Raw genomic sequence first — 23,034 nt, forward strand, 5'->3', positions numbered from 1 at the left:
TGAAAAAACTTCAACATTCAATATCTGAATATAAAATGAAAAGCCCTCCCTATTTACTACACGAAAACAATCGTAGCAATAACCGCTGAGCGCTTTAATGCCTTAATTACCACCAGTGACCTGCCTCAACTTTCCCATGTTTCCCCCTTAATTGCAAACCCTAACGAAGGCTCGGTTAACCCAACAAAGTAGGGTTGCTGCTTCAAGAAAATTCAAAAAAATGTTTTAATGAGAATATTTTTAAAAACCTGATCATCAGAGTTGCAGGATAAACCAAGTAGCTAGAGCTTTATACTTGTAGTGAGTGAATCCTCCTCACATTACGTGCCGTTTCAAAATTAAAATGTAATATTTATTTTTATCTGACTCTTGATCCATAACAAAGTGATAAAGCTTAAGTTTTGTATTTTTTACTTCACTTTTATAGTATTTAAAGAGCAAATTTTGCTTTTTTGTAGTAATCATTGACTTACCAAGTTAATATCGTCCTGTGTCCATCAACACTTAGGTAAGCCTATAAGGCTTAACTTAAAAGGCTTAGGCTTCAAATAGACGTAAGGTTTATGTATTGCAGGATGTGTTCCTAGCATGTTCTATTAAAAGTACCTTTGCTTTGGGCGATGTTATGTGATTATTCCATCAATTATTATTATTAAAGGAAATTAATTTACAATTAATCTAGAACACGCTGACGAAGTTACCTTGTCAAAGTTTTAAAGTATTAGGTACGTAAAGTTGGCAGCCCTACTGAAAATACCGACATGCAAATTAACCCTTTCTCTGCCTGTTTACAAAGCTTTATTGAATTAAAGCGCACCGCAACCTCGACTTAATAAAGGGTTGAAGGGATGATATCTTGTTTGTAAGGAGATCCCGACTTTTAATTAATGACTTAACCCTTCTGCTCTGTCATTAGCTATCTTTGATGATAAATAGCGCTGAGTTAGCGTTAGCAGGCTAGGGTGTTAATGGGTTAATCGGTGATAATTGAGTTAAACAAGGGTTCAGAATAATAACGTTTTGTTTCAGATATATGTTAAACGTCTTTAGTGTACACCGTCTTCATTTTTGATCTTTAGATGTAGTAGAGCCTATGACATGCTAAGCCATGCTCATTTCAGCTTACAAGAGCATTGCTGCCGCAAGAACGTAGTCTGTGAAGTAACAAACACAAGCTTAAATTAACCTATGACGTCATTCTCCAAAGTACCATCTATCTTAATACATCACTATATCAAAATATAGCTTCATTGAATTTATAGGCATGAGAACGTAACTGACAATATTTGAATTTGTAATGTGGATAAAGTAGATATTTATAAACTTATCTAAATTATGTTCATATGTATAATCATACTAATATTATAAAGCTGAAGAGTTTATTAGTTTGTTTGGTTAAACGCGCTAATCTCAGGAACTACTGGTTCGATTTGAAAAATTGTTTCAGTGTTAGATAGCCCATTTATTGAAGAAGGTATAGGCTTTATATTATACCCGTATTCTCAAGGGAACGGGAACCACGAGGGTGAAACCGCGCAGCGTCAGCTAGTAGTAAAATAAACTCAATAAAACCATCTTGATAATATTTCTTCATCTTCATAATATCTTCAAGTTGTTAACTCTAAAAAATAAGTTTTCATATCATAATTATATCAGTAGTTCAAAAAGAGATTTAAACTATCATACCTAATAGTTAAAATGTCTTTTTGAACTTGTACGATCATCAAAAAACAAAAACATGTGACTTCTTTATTCATCCTTTTCCATCGTCTAGACATAAGTACACTCATAGCGGAATAAAAGCGAAAGCGTCTCCTTTTCTATATATACCTACTACACTGTTTTGGCAAACTTCATAACATCCGTAAGCGAAACGGCCAAGAGAAACTTTGTCGTTAAGATCCAGTCTATCTTCGTATCAACGAAATCAATGACGAATGCGAAAGGTTAGCTGTTAATCATGAGGTTCCAGACTTGGATTCGAATCTTGAAATTTTGAGCTTTTCTTCTAAGAAATTCTTAGCAGCAGTGGGAAGTTGGTGATGTTACGTCCAGAAAGCGTTTTAAGCCTTCGGTTTCGGTTATTATCATCATCATTGGCAACCCATATTCGGCTCACTGTTGAGCATGAGTGTCCTCGCAGAATGTGAGGGGTTTGGCTAATAGACCACCACGTTAGCCTAATGCGGATTTGGGATTGGGAGACTTCACACACGGAGAGAATTTAGAAAATTCTCAGGTTTGCAGGTTTCTTTACGATGTTTTCCTTCACCGCTTGAGACACGTGATATTTTCTTAAAATGCTGAAAAGTTGAATGTGCATGCCCCTGACTAGATTCGAATCTTCGCCCTTCAAATGAAAGACAGGGGCTATATTCATTGGGCTGTCACGGCTTTCATAAACAACTGAATATAGTGTTATTATCATAAACAACTTATAATAGTTATCATCACACAGTCAAACAATATACACGGCCATGCACGTAAAACAGCCAAAAATGCCTTGCCTACCCTCAGGACTCATAACGAACCTTATGTCTTGGGGCAGGAATTTTCTATTTTGTATGATAATGCATACTTATTATGCAAAACCTATAGTTTAAAACCTAGCGCACGACGTTAGGTATGACACGTTACATGATGGATATGGTACGCCGAACATAACTTAATAATACAATCAGAAATTAAAATAATGTGTACAAAAATATTAAACAGTAATAAAATATTCCAAACCAGAAAGAAAACAATATCAAAAGCTCAAAGCCGCAATACAAAATCTCAACCCCCAAAGAAACAATACCAAAGAAAAACAAACAGAACATCCCCGTAGGCGTCTGTGCGGAAAACCTCTGAAATTTTAAACTCAAGGAAAATCAGAGGCGAGCCAAATGAAAGTCCGCCCCTACTTCGTTAATTGCTTAATCGTCTACTACGGGCTTAATTGCCCACTGACCGACCGCTTAAATGCGACAATTCCCGGCAATTCCTGGCAATTCCCGACAATTTCCGACAACTTCCTACAAGTTTAAGCGTCTGTAATTACAAGGCGAAATGTTTAATTACGCTCCGTCGCTTGGACAACCATGGAATTAATTAGGAGTCTAAAGTTGAAACGGGGAGCGAGGGTTGACTGTGAAAGTGGGATAACTTTACATTTATGCGGGATTTTCTTTGAATTTTATAGACTACTTTTGCAGTTTGAACCTTTAGCTTTTAGAGTTTGAGTGAATTAAACTTCGTTTGGAAACGAATACTTACATATTATTAAAAAGTTTTTAATGGTTTTTCAGTTTTTAATAAGTAGTTGTGGAGCTTCTGGAGCAATGGTTGGTTGCTCTGGCTTATTGATGGCCGTGGGTTCGATTCCCAGAATGTAAAATTTTTGATGTGTTCAGGATAGGTTTACCAGTATTTTTTGGGTTAGTGTGTATATCTTAAGGTCTCTAAAGTCCTGTTGACATATTACATCCTAGGTCATAAGAAAATATTGGAGTGAAAACTAGTAAAGATATTAAAATATTAGTAATTAAAAATTCAAAATTAATTTGTTTCAAGTAGGCTCAGTTTACAAGCACTTTTGATACGTCAGTTGACTATTTGTAGAGATTCTACCACCGGTTCGGAAGTCATGTTCTGCTGAGAAGAAACCGGCAAGAAACTCAACAGTTGCTCTCTTGAAAAAAAATCATACAATATTATAATTTACAATTTCTTATAGTTTTACTTCCTGTGCGGTGGAAGCCGATACAACGGCCTCCAAGCATCTTTATCATTAAGGCACTCATCAATGGTGTTAGTTGTAATTATTATATCAATAGATGAACTCAAATTACTTGTAAAATCAAAATGCAAATACATATAGGTATGCGATACGGTACAAACAAACAGAAATATACGAACAGATCACTTAAATACATTACCGGCGGGCAAACGAAATTGTCAACGAAATTAAACTAAAAACGGAAGCTAACAAGTCTCGATTACAAATTACACAGGCCGGTGTCAGTCCGGCGCGAAGAGCTGATTTAAGGAGATGAGAAAAATTTAATTACAACAAGACTTTCCGTAGCTGCTCTTTAATTGAGAACTTTTGACGCCCCTCCCCTCACTTCAGTTTGCTTTCCCCCTCCCCCAAAACCCCGGCGTCGATTACATTTTTTTTTTCAAACATTTTTTAATTCCGTTCGAGGTTTTAATTTTCTCTGCGCTCGCCTTTCTTTTATGCGGCACGTTTTTTCTTTCCGTTCCCGGAGAGATATTTCTCACCGCCATTATACGGATCGTAATGAGATTTTCTTTCATTATGTTTAATCTCCCGATTAATTCAAATGTTAATCTCTTTTCACCTCGCTTTTTTACTGCTGGAACGTTACCGTGCCGGGGTGCCTATCGTTCACGGGTTACTGGGAAACGTTTAAAAATAATTAAAAAACGTGACCATTTGGGTAAACTGTGTACTCTGCACCCTTCGGAACCCACCGGGGGCTCCGTTGAGATCGCTAGATCGATTAGATCAGGCAATAATTTGATTCGCAACAAATTCAAAACTTGATTGCCCCAAGATAGGTCGATACGTGTCCGGAACGCCAATGGTCAGTTTCGTCGCTAAATTGAAAACACCTCCGGCTAGGCTGTAAACACGTCACGTGATTTAGGTTTTAATCAAGTAGGGACACGCCGCCCCGCCGTAATTGTGACAAATCCTCTGTTTGTCCGAAAGAACTTTTAACTCGGCACGGGACGACGCCGTAACGGCTTTTCGCACGTGCCCTGTTGAGGGAGACGGTTTTTTGTCGACACATGTGCTCCCTTCCCCAGCCCGACTCGATCCTTGATTAATTTTTAATATTTTTTCGTCCGTTCACGTACACAATTTTCACTTTCCCTCTCACATTGCGTTTTCTTACGAGGATTTCTCTTCCGCTCGGTCTTACTCATTGAATTCTAATTTAGCTCTGAAGTCATGCTTCGCTATGTAAAGTTTTTGTCTGATTAGTACTAATGTGAGGCAATTGTTAGCAAAACGTTCATGTCGCCCGCGCTACACCTACATAACTCATTAGTGAATTAGCAAGACTCGCAATTGTGTCGGTAATAAACTCAAAGATAACAAAACTCTGTAGATGCGACACTCCGTTTATTGTCTTTCAAACGAAATTCTTGTGCAATATTTATTCTTTCACTACTTGACAATTTGACGTGTTTTTGAAAGAACAATAACTGTTTTTTTACTTTGTAAGTTTCAACAATAGGCAGTTATATGACAAAGTTACCTTAAATGACCTTCTTAAAGAAGTGCCGTTTCTACGCTGCGTGGCTGGTGTTTGTGGCGTAACAGTAATCTGTCGCAATTATCGCGTGGCGCATATCCCGATTAGACGGCGCGACGGCAATTAGGTCGGCGGACATACGCGTTAACCTGCAATGAGGATACGCCTAAACACTCCTCGTTGTGACAAAACTCTTGCATTAATAACCTCACAGAGGAAAAATCTGACCGGCGCTAAACTTTGCTCCCCTGTTTATAAATCACATCCTCCGTCTTTGTACGTCCACCTCAGCAACCCACCCCCGGAATTCAAAGAGTGCGCCGGGGCGATGTCCAAATTATAAATTCGCATTAGAACGGACGCGCACGGTTCGTTTACCATTTCATTTTGGTTCAATATCGCCACTCTACTTTGTTCCACACACACCCCGACCTCCCCTTTCCCGCCCGCGCCTTAAGACGCCGGGAAATATCTGCGTTTTAAGCTATATTTCTTTCATCCCTCATTTTTGCAGTTCGTAGCAATCTGAAATCCAACACGTCCCCCGTAGGGGTCCCCCCGCCCCGGGTGGCGCCCCCCCGTATTCTTGTACCGGGATAAAAAAGCGATATCTATTTATAAAATGTACGTACGTACGGACGCGGATTAGCGTATGTGTGCGCGCGCTAGTGTGCGTCGCCCGCTCATTTGCAAACCGTCTCCTGAGATAACGTCCTCCGGCCCGTAGCCAGTTATCCCGCTCCTATTGCCTCCTCACATGATTGCTACGTATGTAAAAAGTTTCGGTTATATCATTCTGATATTAGATTAAGTTGCGGAGAACATTTTAACAAGAACATGATTATATTTGAGAAAGCTACCCAAGTTGAAATTAACTACAATTTAATTCTTGAAGAAAGCGTGGGTTTTAGTCTTATTTATGTGATATTAAGTACGTAAAAAATGTGTCTAAAATTATATTTTAGGTAGCGTAACGCAATGTGTACAGAGGGGCTAGTGGCAGTTTGATACTGTTACTATCGCGTTAACGTAAACGCGAATTTCTAAGGAATTGAAAAAGCGACATCTAGTGGCACTACTGCACAACTGTTTCAATTCCATAAAAATTAGCGTTTACGTTGACGCGATAGTAGCAGTATGAAAATATTGAAAACTCCCACTAGGCACACTGTTTTAAACAGAGGGAGGCTGTCGAATAGACGCGATGCGGCGCGGTGCGATGCGGTGCGGCCGCCGGCCGCGCTCACGTATGAACGTAATTATAAAAATTGAAGCCAACTCGAGACCCACTCAAGGAGCTCTCCCTCGCTCCCGTGGCGTCGTGCATTTTTTCGTACATATTAAACTCCCCCCGCCCGCCCCGCTTCACCCGCGACTCCTCTTTTTAATCGATTTTCCCGACACAAGGGGTGAGTGCTCTGGGGTGAATGTAATTTTTTATGCGTTTTTTTCCATCGGAGGAAACCGTCGCCGGAGGTGCCATTACGCCACGGCTTGTTGAGAATATTTTAATTATAAGGCATTAGCGCGTTTTATGATAGCACTCCCGCCCGAGTTTATAAATGATCGAGAGCCAAAGTAATTAAATATTTGAATGCGGTGAGATTTCCACGGGGAGTCGGAAGGAAGCTGAGATAATGGAGGTTTCGAGCTACTCGCGGTGCCATGATGGATATAAAATTCGATCAAATTATTGCTTAATGGTTGCTCAAATTACTATGGGGAACGAAGTGCGTTCGTGTATTGCTTTTGTGATAGCTCATCATATACCGTAACATTAAGTAACTTTGTAAATCTTATGCTGTTGACAATATACATAACTAAGCAAGTGCTTAATTTCTGTTTGGTCTATCTTAAAATTGGTATACTTAAACTATTTCGAGAGTTTGTATATAGACTGAGTTTCTCATTTATTATTATCCCTTTTCTTCTCCAATTAGTCAAAAAAACTAAAGATCCTTGAATACCACCTCGGTCTCTTCCACAATTACTTTGTAGAGGCATGAAACAAACATTCAACTTTTATAAGTTCTCCAGTCTAGCTCAGTCTCTCAACATGTTATAGGTCATCATCATCATCATCATTATCAACCCATATTCGGCTCACTTCTGAGCTCGAGTCTCCTCTTAGAATGAGAAAGGTTAGGCCAATACTCCACCACGCTGGCCCAATGCGGATTGGCAAACTTCACACACGCAGAATATTAGGAAAATTCTCAAGTATGCAGGTTTCCTCACGATGTTTTCCTTCACCGTTTGAGACACGTGATATTTAATTTCTTAAACTGAAAAGTTGGAGGTGCATGCCCCGGGCCGGATTCGAACCCACACCCTCCGGAATAGGAGGCAGAGGTCATATCCACTGGGCTATCACGGCTCTCATGTTATAGGTATCCCTCATGATTGAGTCGTCATCGTCGACTATTAGTATAAATAAAAGCAAAGTAGAATTATAGATTTAGAAGCACCACGATAGAACAGACAAACGGTAGATGTTAAAGTATTAAATATCATGTCAGACTTCCCATGCATGGCTACAAACATTACGTAAAACATAGTTGTACTCGAAGCGCGGTGGAACATGAAGGAAACCCTAGGTGTCAGTCGTTCAGCCGCTCGCTCGCTTCCCACTACCCGTGTAAATATTCCAATCCGCTTAATACTAATAGTATTAACAGATACAGTGTGCGTATAATGCTCGCGTGACGAGAGGTTACTATGCAAAGATGGTGCTAGATTGTTCGTACACACTTTGTGTTTGCCACAATTTTGTATTAGCGCTTTTGGAATGGAGTAATGGTATCTTCTGAGCAGGACGCTTCAATCTAGAGCTCATCATTGCTTTCCACCACTTTGCTTGTTTTTTAAATGGGTTTGATAAGACCAAATCCGCACCACTCTCGACACTTTTGACGACCTCCGTGACGCAGTGGTATGCGCGGTGAATTTAATGAGATCCTGGGTTCGATCCCCGGCTGGGCCGAATGAGGTTTTCTTAATTGGTCCAGGTCTAGCTGGTGGGAGGCTTCGGCCGTGGCTAGTTACCACCCTACCGACAAAGACGTACTGCCAAGCGATTTAGCGTTCCGGTACGATGTCGTGTACAAACCGAAAGGAGTGTGGATTTTCATCCTCCTCCTAACAAGTTAGTCCGCTTCCATCTTAGATTACATCATCACTTACCATCAGGTGATATTGTAGTCAAGGGCTAACTTGTAAAGAATAAAAAAAAGGGGGCTTCAACATAGACCTTATTATTGCTTTCCACCACTTTGCTTGCTTTTTGTTAGCATCTAGCCTAACAAAAGCACCTTAGGCCACATTTACACTTACCATCAAGTGAGATCATGGTCAAGCGCGAGCAAGGAATAATCCTTATAAAAAAAGTCTATTTAGTTTAAAAAAAATCAGAAAGTTCGAGTCAAACTCACTCGTAGAGTGTTTTGTACAAACTAGTAGGATCGCGTACTTTAAATGACGACTTTATTTTTATGATTCAATTACAAACGTACTTCCGGGAATAAAATTGTTACTGGCTGATAATGTAGCTTTCCATTGGTAGGAGAGAAAATCTATTTTCATTCCAAATTTCAGCCAAATCGTTTTCGTAGTTGCGGCGTTAAAGAGTAACAAACATACAAACTTTCGCGTTTTTAATATTAGTAGGAAGTAGGATGTTTATCATTAAGCCTCAATACTAAAGAGCTTTGAAAGCCTATTTGTATGAAGCTTGTTCGTGCAACATAAGATGGTTGCAGACAGTGGCGTGACCGCGTGCGGTTGAACTGGTGTAATGGCATTAACTGTTAATGTGAGGCATTAGCTACTATCCTCAAACAGTGTAATTATTTCCGTAATGCAATACAACGTTGCATTAGAATTAACTCCCACGTTTACCTTTTTTTTTTCTTTTTTTTTTTATTCTTTACAAGTTAGCCCTTGACTACAATCTCACCTTATGGTAAGTGATGATGCAGTCTAAGATGGAAGCAGGCTAACTTGTTAGGAGGAGGATGAAAATCCACACCCCTTTCGGTTTCTACACGGCATCGTACCGGAACGCTAAATCGCTTGGCGGTATGTCTTTGCCGGTAGGGTGGTAACTAGCCACGACCGAAGCCTCCCACCAGCCAGACCTGGACAAATTAAGAAAATCTCAATCTGCCCAGCCGGGGATCGAACCCAGGACCTCCGTTTTGTGAATCCACCGCGCAAACCACTGCGCCACGGAGGCCGTCAAACCTACCTACGCCGATATACCTACATTCTACTTTACGTATTGTTCATATACAAGTTACACATGTGCCTAGTGGAGTTTTCAATATTTTCATTCTGTTACTATCGTGTCAACGTAAACTCGAATTTATATTGCACTAGCAGACGTCCGCGACTTCGTCCGCGTGGAATTCAGTTTTTCACAAACCCCGCGGGAACTATGGATTTTTCCGGGATCAAAAGTAGCCTATGTGTTAATCCAGAGTAAAATCTATTTCCATTCCAAATATCAGCCAAATCGCTTCAGTAGCCGCAGCGTAAAAGAGGAACAAACATACTTACACACTTTTAGTTTATTACAAATTAAAAATAGGTATATATGTAACCAGACATATAATACATTTCATTTCCAAGTATAGGTAAGTATACCTACTAATTGTAGCATTAGTTATAATTATGTAGGTATGGTATGCTATGGTATAGGTATATGGTATGGTATAGGGCACGAACCACGTCTCCCCTAAAAGAGAAGAAGCTAACCCATTAGATGTTTTAAATTAGACGTGAACTTATCGAATCTGAACAAACTAAATCCAATTCCAGCTAAATCCTTTTCTGGTTCCTTCAACCTAATTGCTCGGACTTGCGTCGACACTGATGAGACAGTGGGCTCCTACGTCTTTTACTGCGATTGACTAGAACGTTTGTTGCAAATTAACTCTTAAGTTTAGAGAATTAAGAGTTACATGTTTGGTTTATACTTGAATTACTTGTGTTCTGATATGAGACGAAATCCAAAATTCTAATTTGTTTATATCAAGTCATCATAATCATCATCATCATTATCAGCCGATGGACGTCTACTGCTGGACATAGGCATCTTGCATGGACCTCCAAGCATAACGGTCCCGAGCCGCCAGCATGCAGCGGTTTCCTGCGATCCGCTTGATGTCCTCGGTCCACCTAGTGGGGGGTCGCCCAACACTGCGCTTTTCAGTACGGGGTTGCCACTCAAGCACCTTGGGACCTACCACTAAAATTAAATAACAACCTTACAAATAAATTCTTTCTTAAATTCTGAATGCAACAATAAATATAATCAGTTATGATTTTCGTATAAATTATTGACAATTTTAATTTTAATTTCTGACATTAATTTTTAATTTTTGACTTCATTTTTTTAATTATATGACATTGATTGATTTAATGTTGCATTACACCTGACATAGCATTTATATTGACATTGTTTAATTTTAATGGATTCTAATAGTATATTAATTATTTATATTTGATGTTAAGAATGCTTCGTCAAATTATGCTAATTGTACTTGTATTTTTTTATTTATTTATACCATGTTCACCGATTGAATATTTAATTATTGGAATTTTGGAATTATTAGTTAGTATAATATTATTTTTAATATTCATACACCTGTCAAGGTAGAAAGTATGTATGTCTATAGCAAGTTCTGTAAACCTTCTGTACTTTCTCATGAATAAATAAATTATTATTATTATTATTATTATTACATTCTTTCTTCTTATAAAATAAAAAAAACTCACATTATCAAAGCCGATTTTTACAGAATAGACAAAGACAAGAAAGACATCAAAGTGATAACCTTGTGGGACAATTTTCATGAGGCACAGTTGTTAAGAGACGCGCAAAGCCCTGGAAAATTGCTTGGAAGGTGTCTACCTTTCCACCATGAATATCACATACAAAAAAATTTACCTGTATGGTCATGAATAAATATTTTGTTCCTGTGCCCAAGGTATGCATCTTTGATTGCGATGTATAAGCATTCATGTTATCGCAATCAATTCTTCAACGGACCTGATGAAACGAGAGATCAATGTTACGTTTACTTCTAGTATAAGTGTACTTTTACACATGCTCTAAAATAGCATGCTAAAAACGTGCTATTAAGTATGCTCCATACGAGCATGTTTATGCTATTTTTTAGTATGCTCCTGAATAAGCATGCTCAAAGCAAACATTCCAATTACACATGTTAATTTGTATCTATCACTCTCTGCCTATAGTATCGTTTTAGACAGGGAGAGATGAAGGTGAAGATAATACAGAATAGCAATGCTAAAAGCACGCCCCCTTCCACCCGCGCAGCAAGTGGCATGCTCATAAATCGCACGGCTGTTGATTCTTGAGCAAGCCCGAGCATAGCATAACCGACCGTAAGCATGGTCATTATTAGCAATGTTACGATACACATGCTAATAAGTAACAACTGCTAATAGTAGTTGTAGTAACATGCTAATAGTAGCATGTTTTCGTGCTTCAAATAAGCATGTGTAACAGTAGCTTAAGTCAAGGAGACCCAGTAGTTCGTCGTCACAGAAAAGCGCGACAGACATTTGGTGTAACTAATAACCCTGTCAGTCAATTAGGAGACTCTCAGCACTTGTTTAGTGAACCACATTAATTACTATCCATCAATGACGGTATTGTATCGACTCAACATCAATGGGTAGTCTTACCTAATAAGGACGAGACACGTAATTGAAGTCACTAATGCAAGCGTCTTTGGTGACGGCCAGATATATAACCCGCGGGCCTAATTGTGATATATTATGTCAGTTTTATAAAAAGTAGTATGATTGAAATTGAAGAATCGCTCGGTATACAATATATAGAAAACAACTTTTAAACAACTTAATAAAGGAACTGAATACTATACAACGAAATATCGGTGTTTCAGAAATATAAGAAATGTTTCTCAAAGTGATTGTTAGACAAAACAATTTTGTCTAACCAACACTTTTAATAATTGCGAATAATAGTACATTTATAATGGGTATTTAAATCTAAACCGACCGATCGATTTTTACCAAGTCGCTACTCTACAATTTTCGAATTACTAGGCCAAAGGGTCAGCTTTTTAACATTTTTATTAATATTTGATTTTTAAAACAAAGCAACTGTTAAGTTTATTGCTGTCTGTTCTCAGAAGATCCTGTATTACAAACCTTTTAAATATTTAGAGAATTAGCCTTTTCGGACAAAAAAAGCTCAGCTTCTCATAGCGTGACCTAGAATATGACTCTAAGACCTTGGAAGACAGTGAGGTAGTTCCTTAAAACAGTAAAGGCATCAAAATACTCCCGCATTTCACTTGGAAGCATACCAATACGAATCTATACTCTATACTAATATATAACGCTGAAGAGTTTGTTTGTTTGTTTTTTTGATTGAACGCGCTAATCTCAGTAACTACTAGTCCGATTTGAAAAATTATTTTAGTGTTAGATAGCCCATTTATCGAGGAAGGCTAATAATTTTATAAGCGAACTAGCTGACGCCGCGCGGTTTCACCCGCGTGATTCTCGTTTCCGTAGGAGTACGAGGATAATATATAGCCTCCTCCTTCCTCGATTAATAGGCTATCTACACAGAACGAATTTTTCAAATCGGAACAGTAGTTCCTGATATTAGCGCGTTCAATCAAACAAACAAACTCTTCAGCTTTATAATATTAGTATAGATTAGAATAAATATCAATTAACTCTCAATGTTTGTACCAAACAAAGTCAACGATACTCCCGAACCTGTCAGTCAGTTAGTCAGGTCAATAGTTTCCCATCACTTGTTTGGCGATCCACTTTAATTACCATCCATCACTCGGGTATCGCGTCCCCACATCGATGCGTACTCTCGTCTCGCCGAATACGGACGGGCCTAGTAATTGATGTCGCTAATGTAAGCGTCTTTTGAGACATTCGGATGTACGTCGTGAAAGCTCACGGTAAGATTGGAGATAAATGGAGCTTTTATTTAGTTTTAGTTGTAGGGAAGTGGTGGTACAAGACGCTCGTGTCTAGGAGTTATTGGTGCATTCTATTAATTCATTCTTTGTTGATAATTTGCGACATTAAAAATCTTAAAGTTACTATTTAGCGTTATGAAAACCTGGCTAATATTTTCTTTAAAAAACTACTAGTATTTTATTACGCTCCTATTAACAATATATTTTGCCCCGATATGTTCTTGCCAACCTTTTCTGAGCTTTACTTGAGCGTTCTAGTCCAAGCATGATAATTCCAATTCTAAAATTTAACATATTAAAAAATATATTATATGTATTTAAAAACCAGGTTAATTACTAAAATTCTTTTGAATACCCGTTCAAACTAATCAGCATTATAATGGCATAACTGCCAGCTCTTAGTGTATCGAATTGTATGTAATACACAATATATTTCTATATTTGTGCTAATTTAATTTGTATTAAAAAAGAAAACGTACGGAGAAACGTGAAACCTAATTGATTACCTTAAGCCGCTTAACTCGAGCATTGTGATCTATTCCGAGAAAATAGCATGAATGCTGAAAGGCAGAAACGAAACGTGCATAATGCGTCCCTAGTCCAATAATAGCGTCCTTAATGAGATGTAAATGAGCGAAGAAGTAGCCGACTCCAGTCGCGTTATAATAACGCGTAACGACCTACAAGTCTGGATTAAGAAGCCCTTTGACTTAAACCTAGGCATCGAGGAAAATCGCCAACGTTTAACTATCTTCTGCACTATATAATATGCTTTATAACTTAACACATTAAGGTTCATTTTCGTAAATGGGATCTTTAATACTAAGTGCGATGTGCGGCGGTGTTAGCAGCACAATAGTGTGGATATTTTGAAACTAATTGGCAGAAAGGGTTGCGAATTAAGCGCGGCCACGGCGAGCGTGGTAACCGGCTTTGTGCCTTCTGAGCCAGATGAATAGTTGTTTACTTCCAATTATACAGTAAACGGAATTATGTGGCATATCAATAAGGTCTTCGACTGGTCTCAATCCACACCAGAAGCACACCGAGGTTTGGGATCAGTTATTATCAACCCATATTCGGCTAACTGCATAACCAAGTCTCCTCTCAGAATGAGATAGGCCAATAGTCCACCACGCTGGCCCAATGCGAATTGGCAGACTTCACACACGCAGATAATTAAGAAAATTCTCTGGTATACAGGTTTCCTAACGATGGTTTTCCTTCACCGTTTGAGACACGTGATATTTAATTTCTTAAAATGCACATTACTGAAAAGTTAAGGTGCATGCCCCGGACCGGATTCGAACCCACACCCTCCGGAATCATATTAACTCTTTCCCCTTGACTGGGCTATCAGGGCCTTATCGTAAGATCTAGTGAACTGACGATAATATTATATTCGTAAATAGAAAAATTAAGCTTACTTTAAGACCTCCTTTATGCAATTAAATTGGATACACACACACAAAAATTAATTGAAACCAATTAGAGGGTAAAAATAAAAGTTGTTTTTTCAAGTAATTATTATAAAACAAAAAAACAGGGTTATTTAACAGTTACATATTAGTCACATCGTTATGACTGACCCAGTTAATGCAAATCTATTCAATCCACGTCAACCGCGCCCCGGCGTTCATTTTCAATCCTTTTGGACATGTTGGATTCATTACGAACATTGTTAAACGCAGAGTACGAACAATCTCAATAGGTAAGGCTCATTACTGCGAACACGATCGTTCAATCAAGCGAACGATTGTTAGGCGCTCGAGAGCTACGCTCCGTTTCGCACAATATTATTCAAACAGATTCCACTGCATTGCTATTAAATTGGCTGAAATTGGAGCTTACACTACCGTCTGCGTATATAAAAATATAATATTTATGCAAACAATTTGTTGATTTGTATACGTAATATGTAATATTTGAAATATTACGTATGTAATATTTCAAATATGTTTTTATGTACGTTCCCGTACGAATAAGGTGATAAAATATAGCCTATGACACTCACAAATAACGTGGTATTCTAGTGGTAAAATAATGTTCAAAATCACTTCAGTAGATCCAGAGATTACCCCTACAACACAACTGAATTTATAATATTAGTTTAGGTAGATAATTTGGCTAAGACTTTATTAGTTATAATTTCATTTTATATGTCCGATGATGTTGAGTTGAAACCAGGAAGCCAGGCAGGTAGGCATGTCGATTTTCTTTCTACAAACGCTAACCCTTCAAAAACTAACAGAATGTATAAGAATGACAGATCCGATCGACAACTTAATCACGTGACCTGTCGCATGTCATTCACACACATTTTTTAATTTTCGAAGCGTTAGCGTTTGTAGAAAGTGAATCATTTTCCACATGGATACAGGCCCAGTAATTGATAAAGACTAAACTTAGGGCGGCAGGTAGGCTTAAGGTGGTGTTTGACTCGTTAACGATACGATCATTATCAGATGTTGATGATGACTGATGATCTGTGCAACGTGCTTGCCGAAGAACGGAGGTGTTAGATGAACACTATTAACTTTCTAACGTCACATAATATCAATTGAAATCACAGCTAAGCGACAGCGAAGCTATTAAAAAGAAAACTTTGTTCACATCACTGTACCGCATTAGGTACAGTCTGTTTAGAATTTCAATCAATGCATTCGGCGAAGAGTCCTCGAGACCAGTTTTATCCCGATAAGTATATTAACTTGAATTTTCTTTGAGGCATAAACACAATTTTATCGTAGAAACGAAATCTCAAAACTTGCGGTTGCAAAAATAAACACAAGGAAGGAGAATTAACATTTTCGGTCCCCGCTAAGGGTTGCTTTGCTAGCCGGTCAAGTTACCAATCTATTGATTATTCGACATCCGAGAGATATATTATGCATTCTTGAATATAAAACGCATAAACCAGAGCCAGAATCAATTACCGAGGCGGGTCGACTCGTTGGGAACGCATCACGCATCTTCAATAGGTCGCAGGCAGGTAAACTGCTCTTATCTGGTGTTAGGGAAGGGAAAACAATGGAACGCCCAAATTAGGAGACGTACTCTTACGACTGATTGATGCCTGTTCGTTATCTTTTCGGTTTGATATACGCTGATGAGTTTCTGATGATAATTCAGTTGTTTTAGTGCAGACCATACGGACTAAAGCTATGTCGCTTACTATAACTATTCTACATCTCTTCTGGCTGCTTATTCTTCTATTCCAGTAATAAGTTGACTTTGTTGACAGTTGATTAAGTTGAGTTACGTATTGACTAATGTTTACCTATTTATATTGTGCTTCTTCTGCGAGTTTTTGTTTATAAATGCAATAGGTACTTTTGAAAATGAAAATTATTGAATGAGCTCAATCTACACTTGGGAAATAGATTAATGTAAAACAACAACTATTCTACGAGTTTGATTTAAACTATGTGAGTGCAAATTATTATATCCATTTATTTGGCATAATTTTTGCACAAAATGACATCTTTCCCTTATCTTATCAGCCGATAGACGTCCACTGCTGGACTTAGGCCTCTTGCATGGGCCTCCAAACACAACGATCTAGAATGACATATTATGAAGGATTATATTGACGTCAGAAATATTAACTGATTAAACACCTACTCGTACACGTTAAAATAAGAATGTCAGTTCACGGTTGCGCGAGTGTGTAATTGGATCAACCTTGTTATTTACTGCGCGTCTTACGCTCGGCGCTAACTCTTCACACTACTTGTTTGTACAATTATAACTATAACGTATGTTTAGTAGCTATCTCGATACAAGATACCAATAAAATGAAATGATAACTTTGGTATGTGTATTAATGTGTCATTGGAATCTATGTTAACGTGACCGTTGTTGTTGCAGGTGGAAACCCCAACATGATGCAGCCCCAGCCGCAGCCGCAGCCGCAACCGCAAGGGCTAATAGTGGAGACGGGGAACGGCGCGAGCGTGCTCCAGCTGCCGGCGACCACGCTGGAGCAGATCCGCCACATCGCGGCCGACCCCGGCGCCTCCACCCTGCGCCTGCCGCCGCCGGCCAGCGAGCCGCCGCCGGGCGCGCGCGAGGCGGACTTCGACCTGTGCTACGTGTGCAAACACTGCAAAGTGGCGTTCCCCTCGGCCGGGCCGCTGCAGGCGCACCAGGCGCGCGCGTGCTACGCGGGGCGCGAGGCGGCGCGCGGCGTCATCCGCGTGGTGCAGCCCGCGCTGGAGTGCCGCACGTGCCCCGGCGAGCGCTTCCGCTCGGCGGCAGACTACCGCCGGCACGCCGACGGCGAGCCGCACGCGCGCCGTACCGCGCCGCCGCCGCCCGAGCCGCTGTCGCACGAGATGGAGGACGTCGTCAACCAGATCACGCTGCTGGCGGCGCGCGCGGCGCAGGACTCCTCGCCCAAGGACGCCAACGTCAACTTCTGTGCGCCCGGCCCGCGCTTCCCGCAGCCCGGCGAGCTGCCGCTCGCGAGCGCCGGCCACTAATCCTAACTAAGAAATGTATAGTTACTACTACTAGAGCCCCTCGCTCTCTCCGTTGTTCAACAACGCAACAGTTCACTATTAGCTCTTAATGCTTCTTTTCGTTGACGAGTGTCTCTGCGCGCTCCTAGTTGTACGTTTAAAGCTTGTAGTCGTGTAAGTGTAGGTTAATGTGGGGAGCCGCGCCCGCTTCTGGCGCGCCGGCTCCCGCGCCGCCGCCGCGCACTGGGGGGCGGCGGCGACGGCCCGCTCGGCCGCGACTCGCGCCGCACTTCATATCATACGTTAGACAGGTTTTATTATATACGTTTATCGTTGCGGCGCTCGAGCGCCGCGGCCGAGCCGGCGAATGATTCTATAACATCGTCTCCCAGGTAAACAAGTTCCTATCTTTATGGCATATAATATTATCGATATTGATAATTACGATTTAATTATTGTTTAAAGCTATGTAATACATACATATAATCGTTCTAATTTTAGGCATAGATACGTTCTCGTAAGAAGTTCCTGATGCATCGTAAATGTATGAAGATATATATACGTATATATGATTTTTTAAACGTGAGAGGAAGTTAGGTACGTATGTTAGGCAGGTAGTGCGGTCGTCCTCTCTTGCGGGTGAAGTGCCGGATCTCGTCGGGCCCTCGCTCGCACACGCCAGAGCCGCCCGTGGAGACGCGACGACACCGCGTAGGCTTATCGGTAACGGTTAATTATAATTATATTGTCGTAGCAAACTTTTCCAAAACGAACGAACTCGAAACTCGGGCTGCGCGCCAGCGCTCAGCCTACCTCGCATACAAGTGAGTTTATTTTGGAACTAAGTGTGATTCTTGAATTTTTATTGATATTGTAACGATTATTCGTAGTGGCGTAAGTGAGTAAAGGCGTGGGGTACGTGCGGCGGCGGCGCGGCGCGACGCCTGCGGTCGCCCACTCGCATGTACGTTCATCACTTTAGCGTGTGCGTGGAGTCCCTAATATTTTCGAAGGCACAGATCACGTTATTAAAAATATTTTACATATTTACATTTTATCTAGTGGAGTGTAATACGATATTTTATCTACGAGCGAATCCTACTACAACATTGAGTTTGTTCTTTTATGAAGTGCAATGTTTTATTCCACCGGTTGCCGGCGGTCCTTGTTATGCTATGTGCAATGGGGCGTGCTTGCGCGCGATGCGTTCCTCGATCGCTACAACTCTACAGACTACATAGTTTGGCGGAAAACTTCATCATTCTCGTTCATTCAATAACCGTATACGAGTCAATAAAAACCGTCTCGGATTTCATTATAGTTAAAATACTGTTTCACAACAACTTAACAAGACAATTATGGCGGATAAGGTAAAAGCGATATTTGAACATTACTAGTGAGCGTATCGGTTGGGACGCAACGCGCGCACGCAAGTCCGACGCGACGGCGCGCGTTTATACTACATGATTATTTTGTTTATTGCGTTACTAAGATTATAGTGTATTTATTAAAGTGACCCCTATTGTTTGTTGAGGCGTTCGCAAGCTCCACCGCGTAACTCGGAGATATTTATTTAGTCGGTTTGTACTCGGGAGTATGCAGTACTCGTAAGTTGCGTTAGCGTACCACGGTACGGAGTCGGTAGTTGTGTCTCCGCGGACGACAGCCCGCGGAACGAATCATGGTTCCTATGTATATTTCAATATTATCGCATCTAGAGTTTCACTATACTTTCCGAATACAAATTTTAATATTTAAGATTAATTCGGATTAGTCTGTTGTTTCCGCTGCTGGCTGCCACGGCGGTTGTTTGGTTCGTTTGTCCTGGCTTGTTTCGTTTATATATTATTGTATATCCGCACACTTGCGTTATTATCTGTGTATCGAAATTATGTTATTGTGAAAATTATATATCATCCCCTAGATGTAAACGGTCGCGATATATGTTCCCGATCGTGAAAGGTAGCACTCGCGTCTATCATAGTTCCTATAAATGCTAAATTATTTTGAAAAATCTTTCATAGTGAAATTATACCGTTCCTAATAATTGTATTGTGTAACAAAAATTTTATGTGAATTTGGTAATAGATCATGTGATGTTAATGCGGTTTATGTTTGTTGGAGCCCTGTTTATTTGCCCGCCATGTCAGTTTGCGCCTGGTGGTCGATGCGCGTAGACGTGTGCTACGGCGCTACGACCCGCCCGTAGCCGACAACAGATTATGATTACATTGTCAAGTGTAAATGGTAAAAATAAACTCAAAGTTAGTTTATCAGAGTATTGTGTTTTATTTATTGTAGTTCCCTGTTAACTATACCCGAGGGGTCGTGGTTCGATCCCCGCCTGCTGAACAACACAGTAATATCCGATTAATTGAAGAGAAATGTGAATATCAGTCAATACTCATATTTCAAAGATATAGCAATTTTTTATTATTCTCTACAAGTTAGCCCTTGACTACAATCTCACCTGATGGTAAGTGATGATGCAATAAGATGGAATCGGGCTAATTTGTTAGGAGGAGGATGAGATCCACACCCCTTTCGGTTACTACACGACGTCGTACCGGAACGATAAATCGCTAGGGAGTACGTCTTTGTCGGTAGGGTGGTAACTAGCCACGGCCAAAGCCTCCCACCAGGCAGACCTAGACCAATTAAGAAAACCTCAATCGGTCCAGCCCCGGATCGAACCCAGGACCTCCGTCTTGTAAGTCCACTGCGCATACTACTGCGCCACGGAGGCCGTCAAAAATATCCTTTAATAAAATAAAATAATATAAGAACAAGAAAAATTTAAAAGTTTTCGAGGATCTTTTCTATCGAATATAACCACTGCATTTTTTGGAAATGAAGAATATTTTAATGGATTTGTTACTCTGTAATATATTGGAATGGATTTCAAATTAACACCAACTGAGTTATTTCTATTTGTTTAGTTAATTAATATTATAAAAAAAAAAGTTTGCCTGTCTGTTTACTTTCACGACTAAACTACTGCACTGATTTTGATACTTGTTTTTTTTTAATCAGTGATAAGTTAGATCTTCAGAAGAAATCTAAAGATCATAGACTACTCTTTGTCACGAAAATATAAGAGGGTGAAACAGAGGTTAAAAGTTTGTGGAAATATCATTTATTATTTAAGTTATATTTGTGAAAATTAAACAATACACGTGAGCCGCTGGATGCTGGCAGCTCGAGACCGTTGTGCTGGAAGGTCCATGCATGAGGCCTATGTCCAACAGTGGACGTCTATCGGCTGATAAAGTAAGGAAGGTAAACAATACACCTATCTAAATATAACAGAATAATCCACCCCTAAGGTTGAAATTTGTTCAACAATATAAACCAGCTATATTTTCCTATTAATATCCTATTAATATTATAAACGCGAAAGTTTGTATGGATGTTTGTTTGGATGTTTGTTACTCTTTAACGGTCCAACTACTGAAACTATTCAGCTGAAATTTGGAATGGAAATAAATTTTACTCTGGATTAACACATAGGCTACTTTTCATTCTGAAAAAATCCATGATTCTCGGGGGATTTGTGAAAAACTAAATTTCACGCGGGCGTAGTCGCGAGCGTCCGCTAGTATGTTATATTTCAGAAAAAAGATCGATTAAGTATAAAACCAAATGTGTTTTAAAATTTCACCTCTACCAGGTTAAAAAGGGATTTAATTTGTTTATGAAAATCCGCCTTTTTTCAAATTATATTCACGATAATTGGTATTGCGGACGAAGTCGCTGGCGTCCGCTAGTTACACTAATATTGTAAGGCGAGAGTTAGTGAGTAAGTGTATGTATATGTTTGTTACTCCTTTACGCCGCAGCTACTAAACCAATTTTCCTGAAATTTATATTGGAGAAAGATTATACCCTGGAATAACACATTTCATTCCAGAAAATTTATGTGAACCATAAATGTTAAACGGAAATTACGAAAAATAGAATTTTTGCTACTAGTATTTATACTAATCTTATATTATACTAGCTGAAGCCGTGCGGTTTCACTCGCGTGGTTCCCGTTCCCGTAGGAATACGGGGATAATATATAGCCTATAGCCTTCCTCGATAAATGGGCTATCTAACACTGAAAGAATTTTTCACATCGGACCAGTAGTTCCTGAGATTAGCGTGTTCAATTAAACAAACTAACTCTTCAGCTTTATAATAGTAGTATAGATATAATATATAAATGTAAAAGGTCAATCACGAAATTTCAAAAACTGCTTATGACGTACAAAGATGAAATTTGGCAAGGAGGTAGTTTATAGGTAGTACAGGTCTGCTAAGAAGGGATTTTGCGAGAAGACTTGAGTAAGGAGGTCTAAGCGCGGACGAAGTCACAGTTATCCGATAGTAAGTATTATAAAAAGATATACTTTGTGAGGTTTTAGGGGTAATCTCTAGATCAACTAAACCGATTTAGCAACTTCTTTTATCAATGGGTAGCCTTATTTGTGAGTGAAATAGAAAGTGAGTAAGTTAGGTACCTTAAGAGTGAGAGAGAGACAGTTTGGGGTCCATCATGCAAGATCAGCATTTTGATCTGAAAAGTTGCCGGTGAAATTACAGGAACATGAAGGTTGATGAATGCCATGCTATGCTATGCCATGGGTTGACGACCATCATCATCATCATCATCATATCAGCCGATGGACGTTTACTGCAGGACATAGGCGCCTTTTGTAGGGACTTCCAAACATCATGATACTGAGCCACCTGCATCCAGCGAATCCCTACGACTCGCTTGATGTCGTCAGTCCACCTGGTGAGGGGTCGACCAACACTGCGCTTACTTAGTACGAGGTCGATTCGGTCGGGGACGACCTTATGGCAATGTTTTAGGGAACTAGCGAATAATGATTTAACGGCGGCGGTCGAGCCGATATGGTTTTTATAACTACCTTCAAATTGGTAATTAATCTACCTACTAATTAAGGAACTGTAGAGTAGGGATATTTACGAATATTTTGGCTGAGTTATCGAGAAAATAGAGTAAGTATAATTTATAGTAGGCAATAAAATCACACTTCTCACTTCACACTAATATTATCTATGAAGGCGCAAGTTTGTGTGTGTGTAAGTGCGTAAGTGTGAAAGTGTGTAAGTATGTTTGTTTCTCTTTTACGCTGCGGCTACTGATGCGATTTGGCTGAAATTTGGAATGGAAATAGATTCTACTCTGGATAAACGCATGGGCTATTCATCCCAGAATAATTCATGGTGCCCGCGGGATTTGTGAAAAACTGAATTCCACGCGAACGAAGTCGCGGGCGACCGTAAGTAATA

General features: G+C 39.7%; 1 protein-coding gene across 1 annotated transcript in view; it reads left to right on the forward strand.

Annotated features, from left to right (window-relative positions):
• The window catches only part of LOC112046569 (zinc finger homeobox protein 4), a 188,038-nt gene extending 168,027 nt beyond the window's left edge, over positions 1-20,011 (forward strand). Inside the window, exon 5 of the mRNA XM_052885692.1 lies at positions 17,141-20,011. Within this exon, the coding sequence (XP_052741652.1) occupies positions 17,141-17,754 (614 nt within the window). The 3' untranslated portion in view covers positions 17,755-20,011. The remainder of the gene's footprint in view (positions 1-17,140) is intronic.
• The last annotated feature ends 3,023 nt before the right edge of the window (positions 20,012-23,034 follow it).

Source organism: Bicyclus anynana, chromosome 15 (genome assembly GCF_947172395.1).
Source record: "Bicyclus anynana chromosome 15, ilBicAnyn1.1, whole genome shotgun sequence".
NCBI classification, from domain to species: domain Eukaryota; kingdom Metazoa; phylum Arthropoda; class Insecta; order Lepidoptera; family Nymphalidae; genus Bicyclus; species Bicyclus anynana.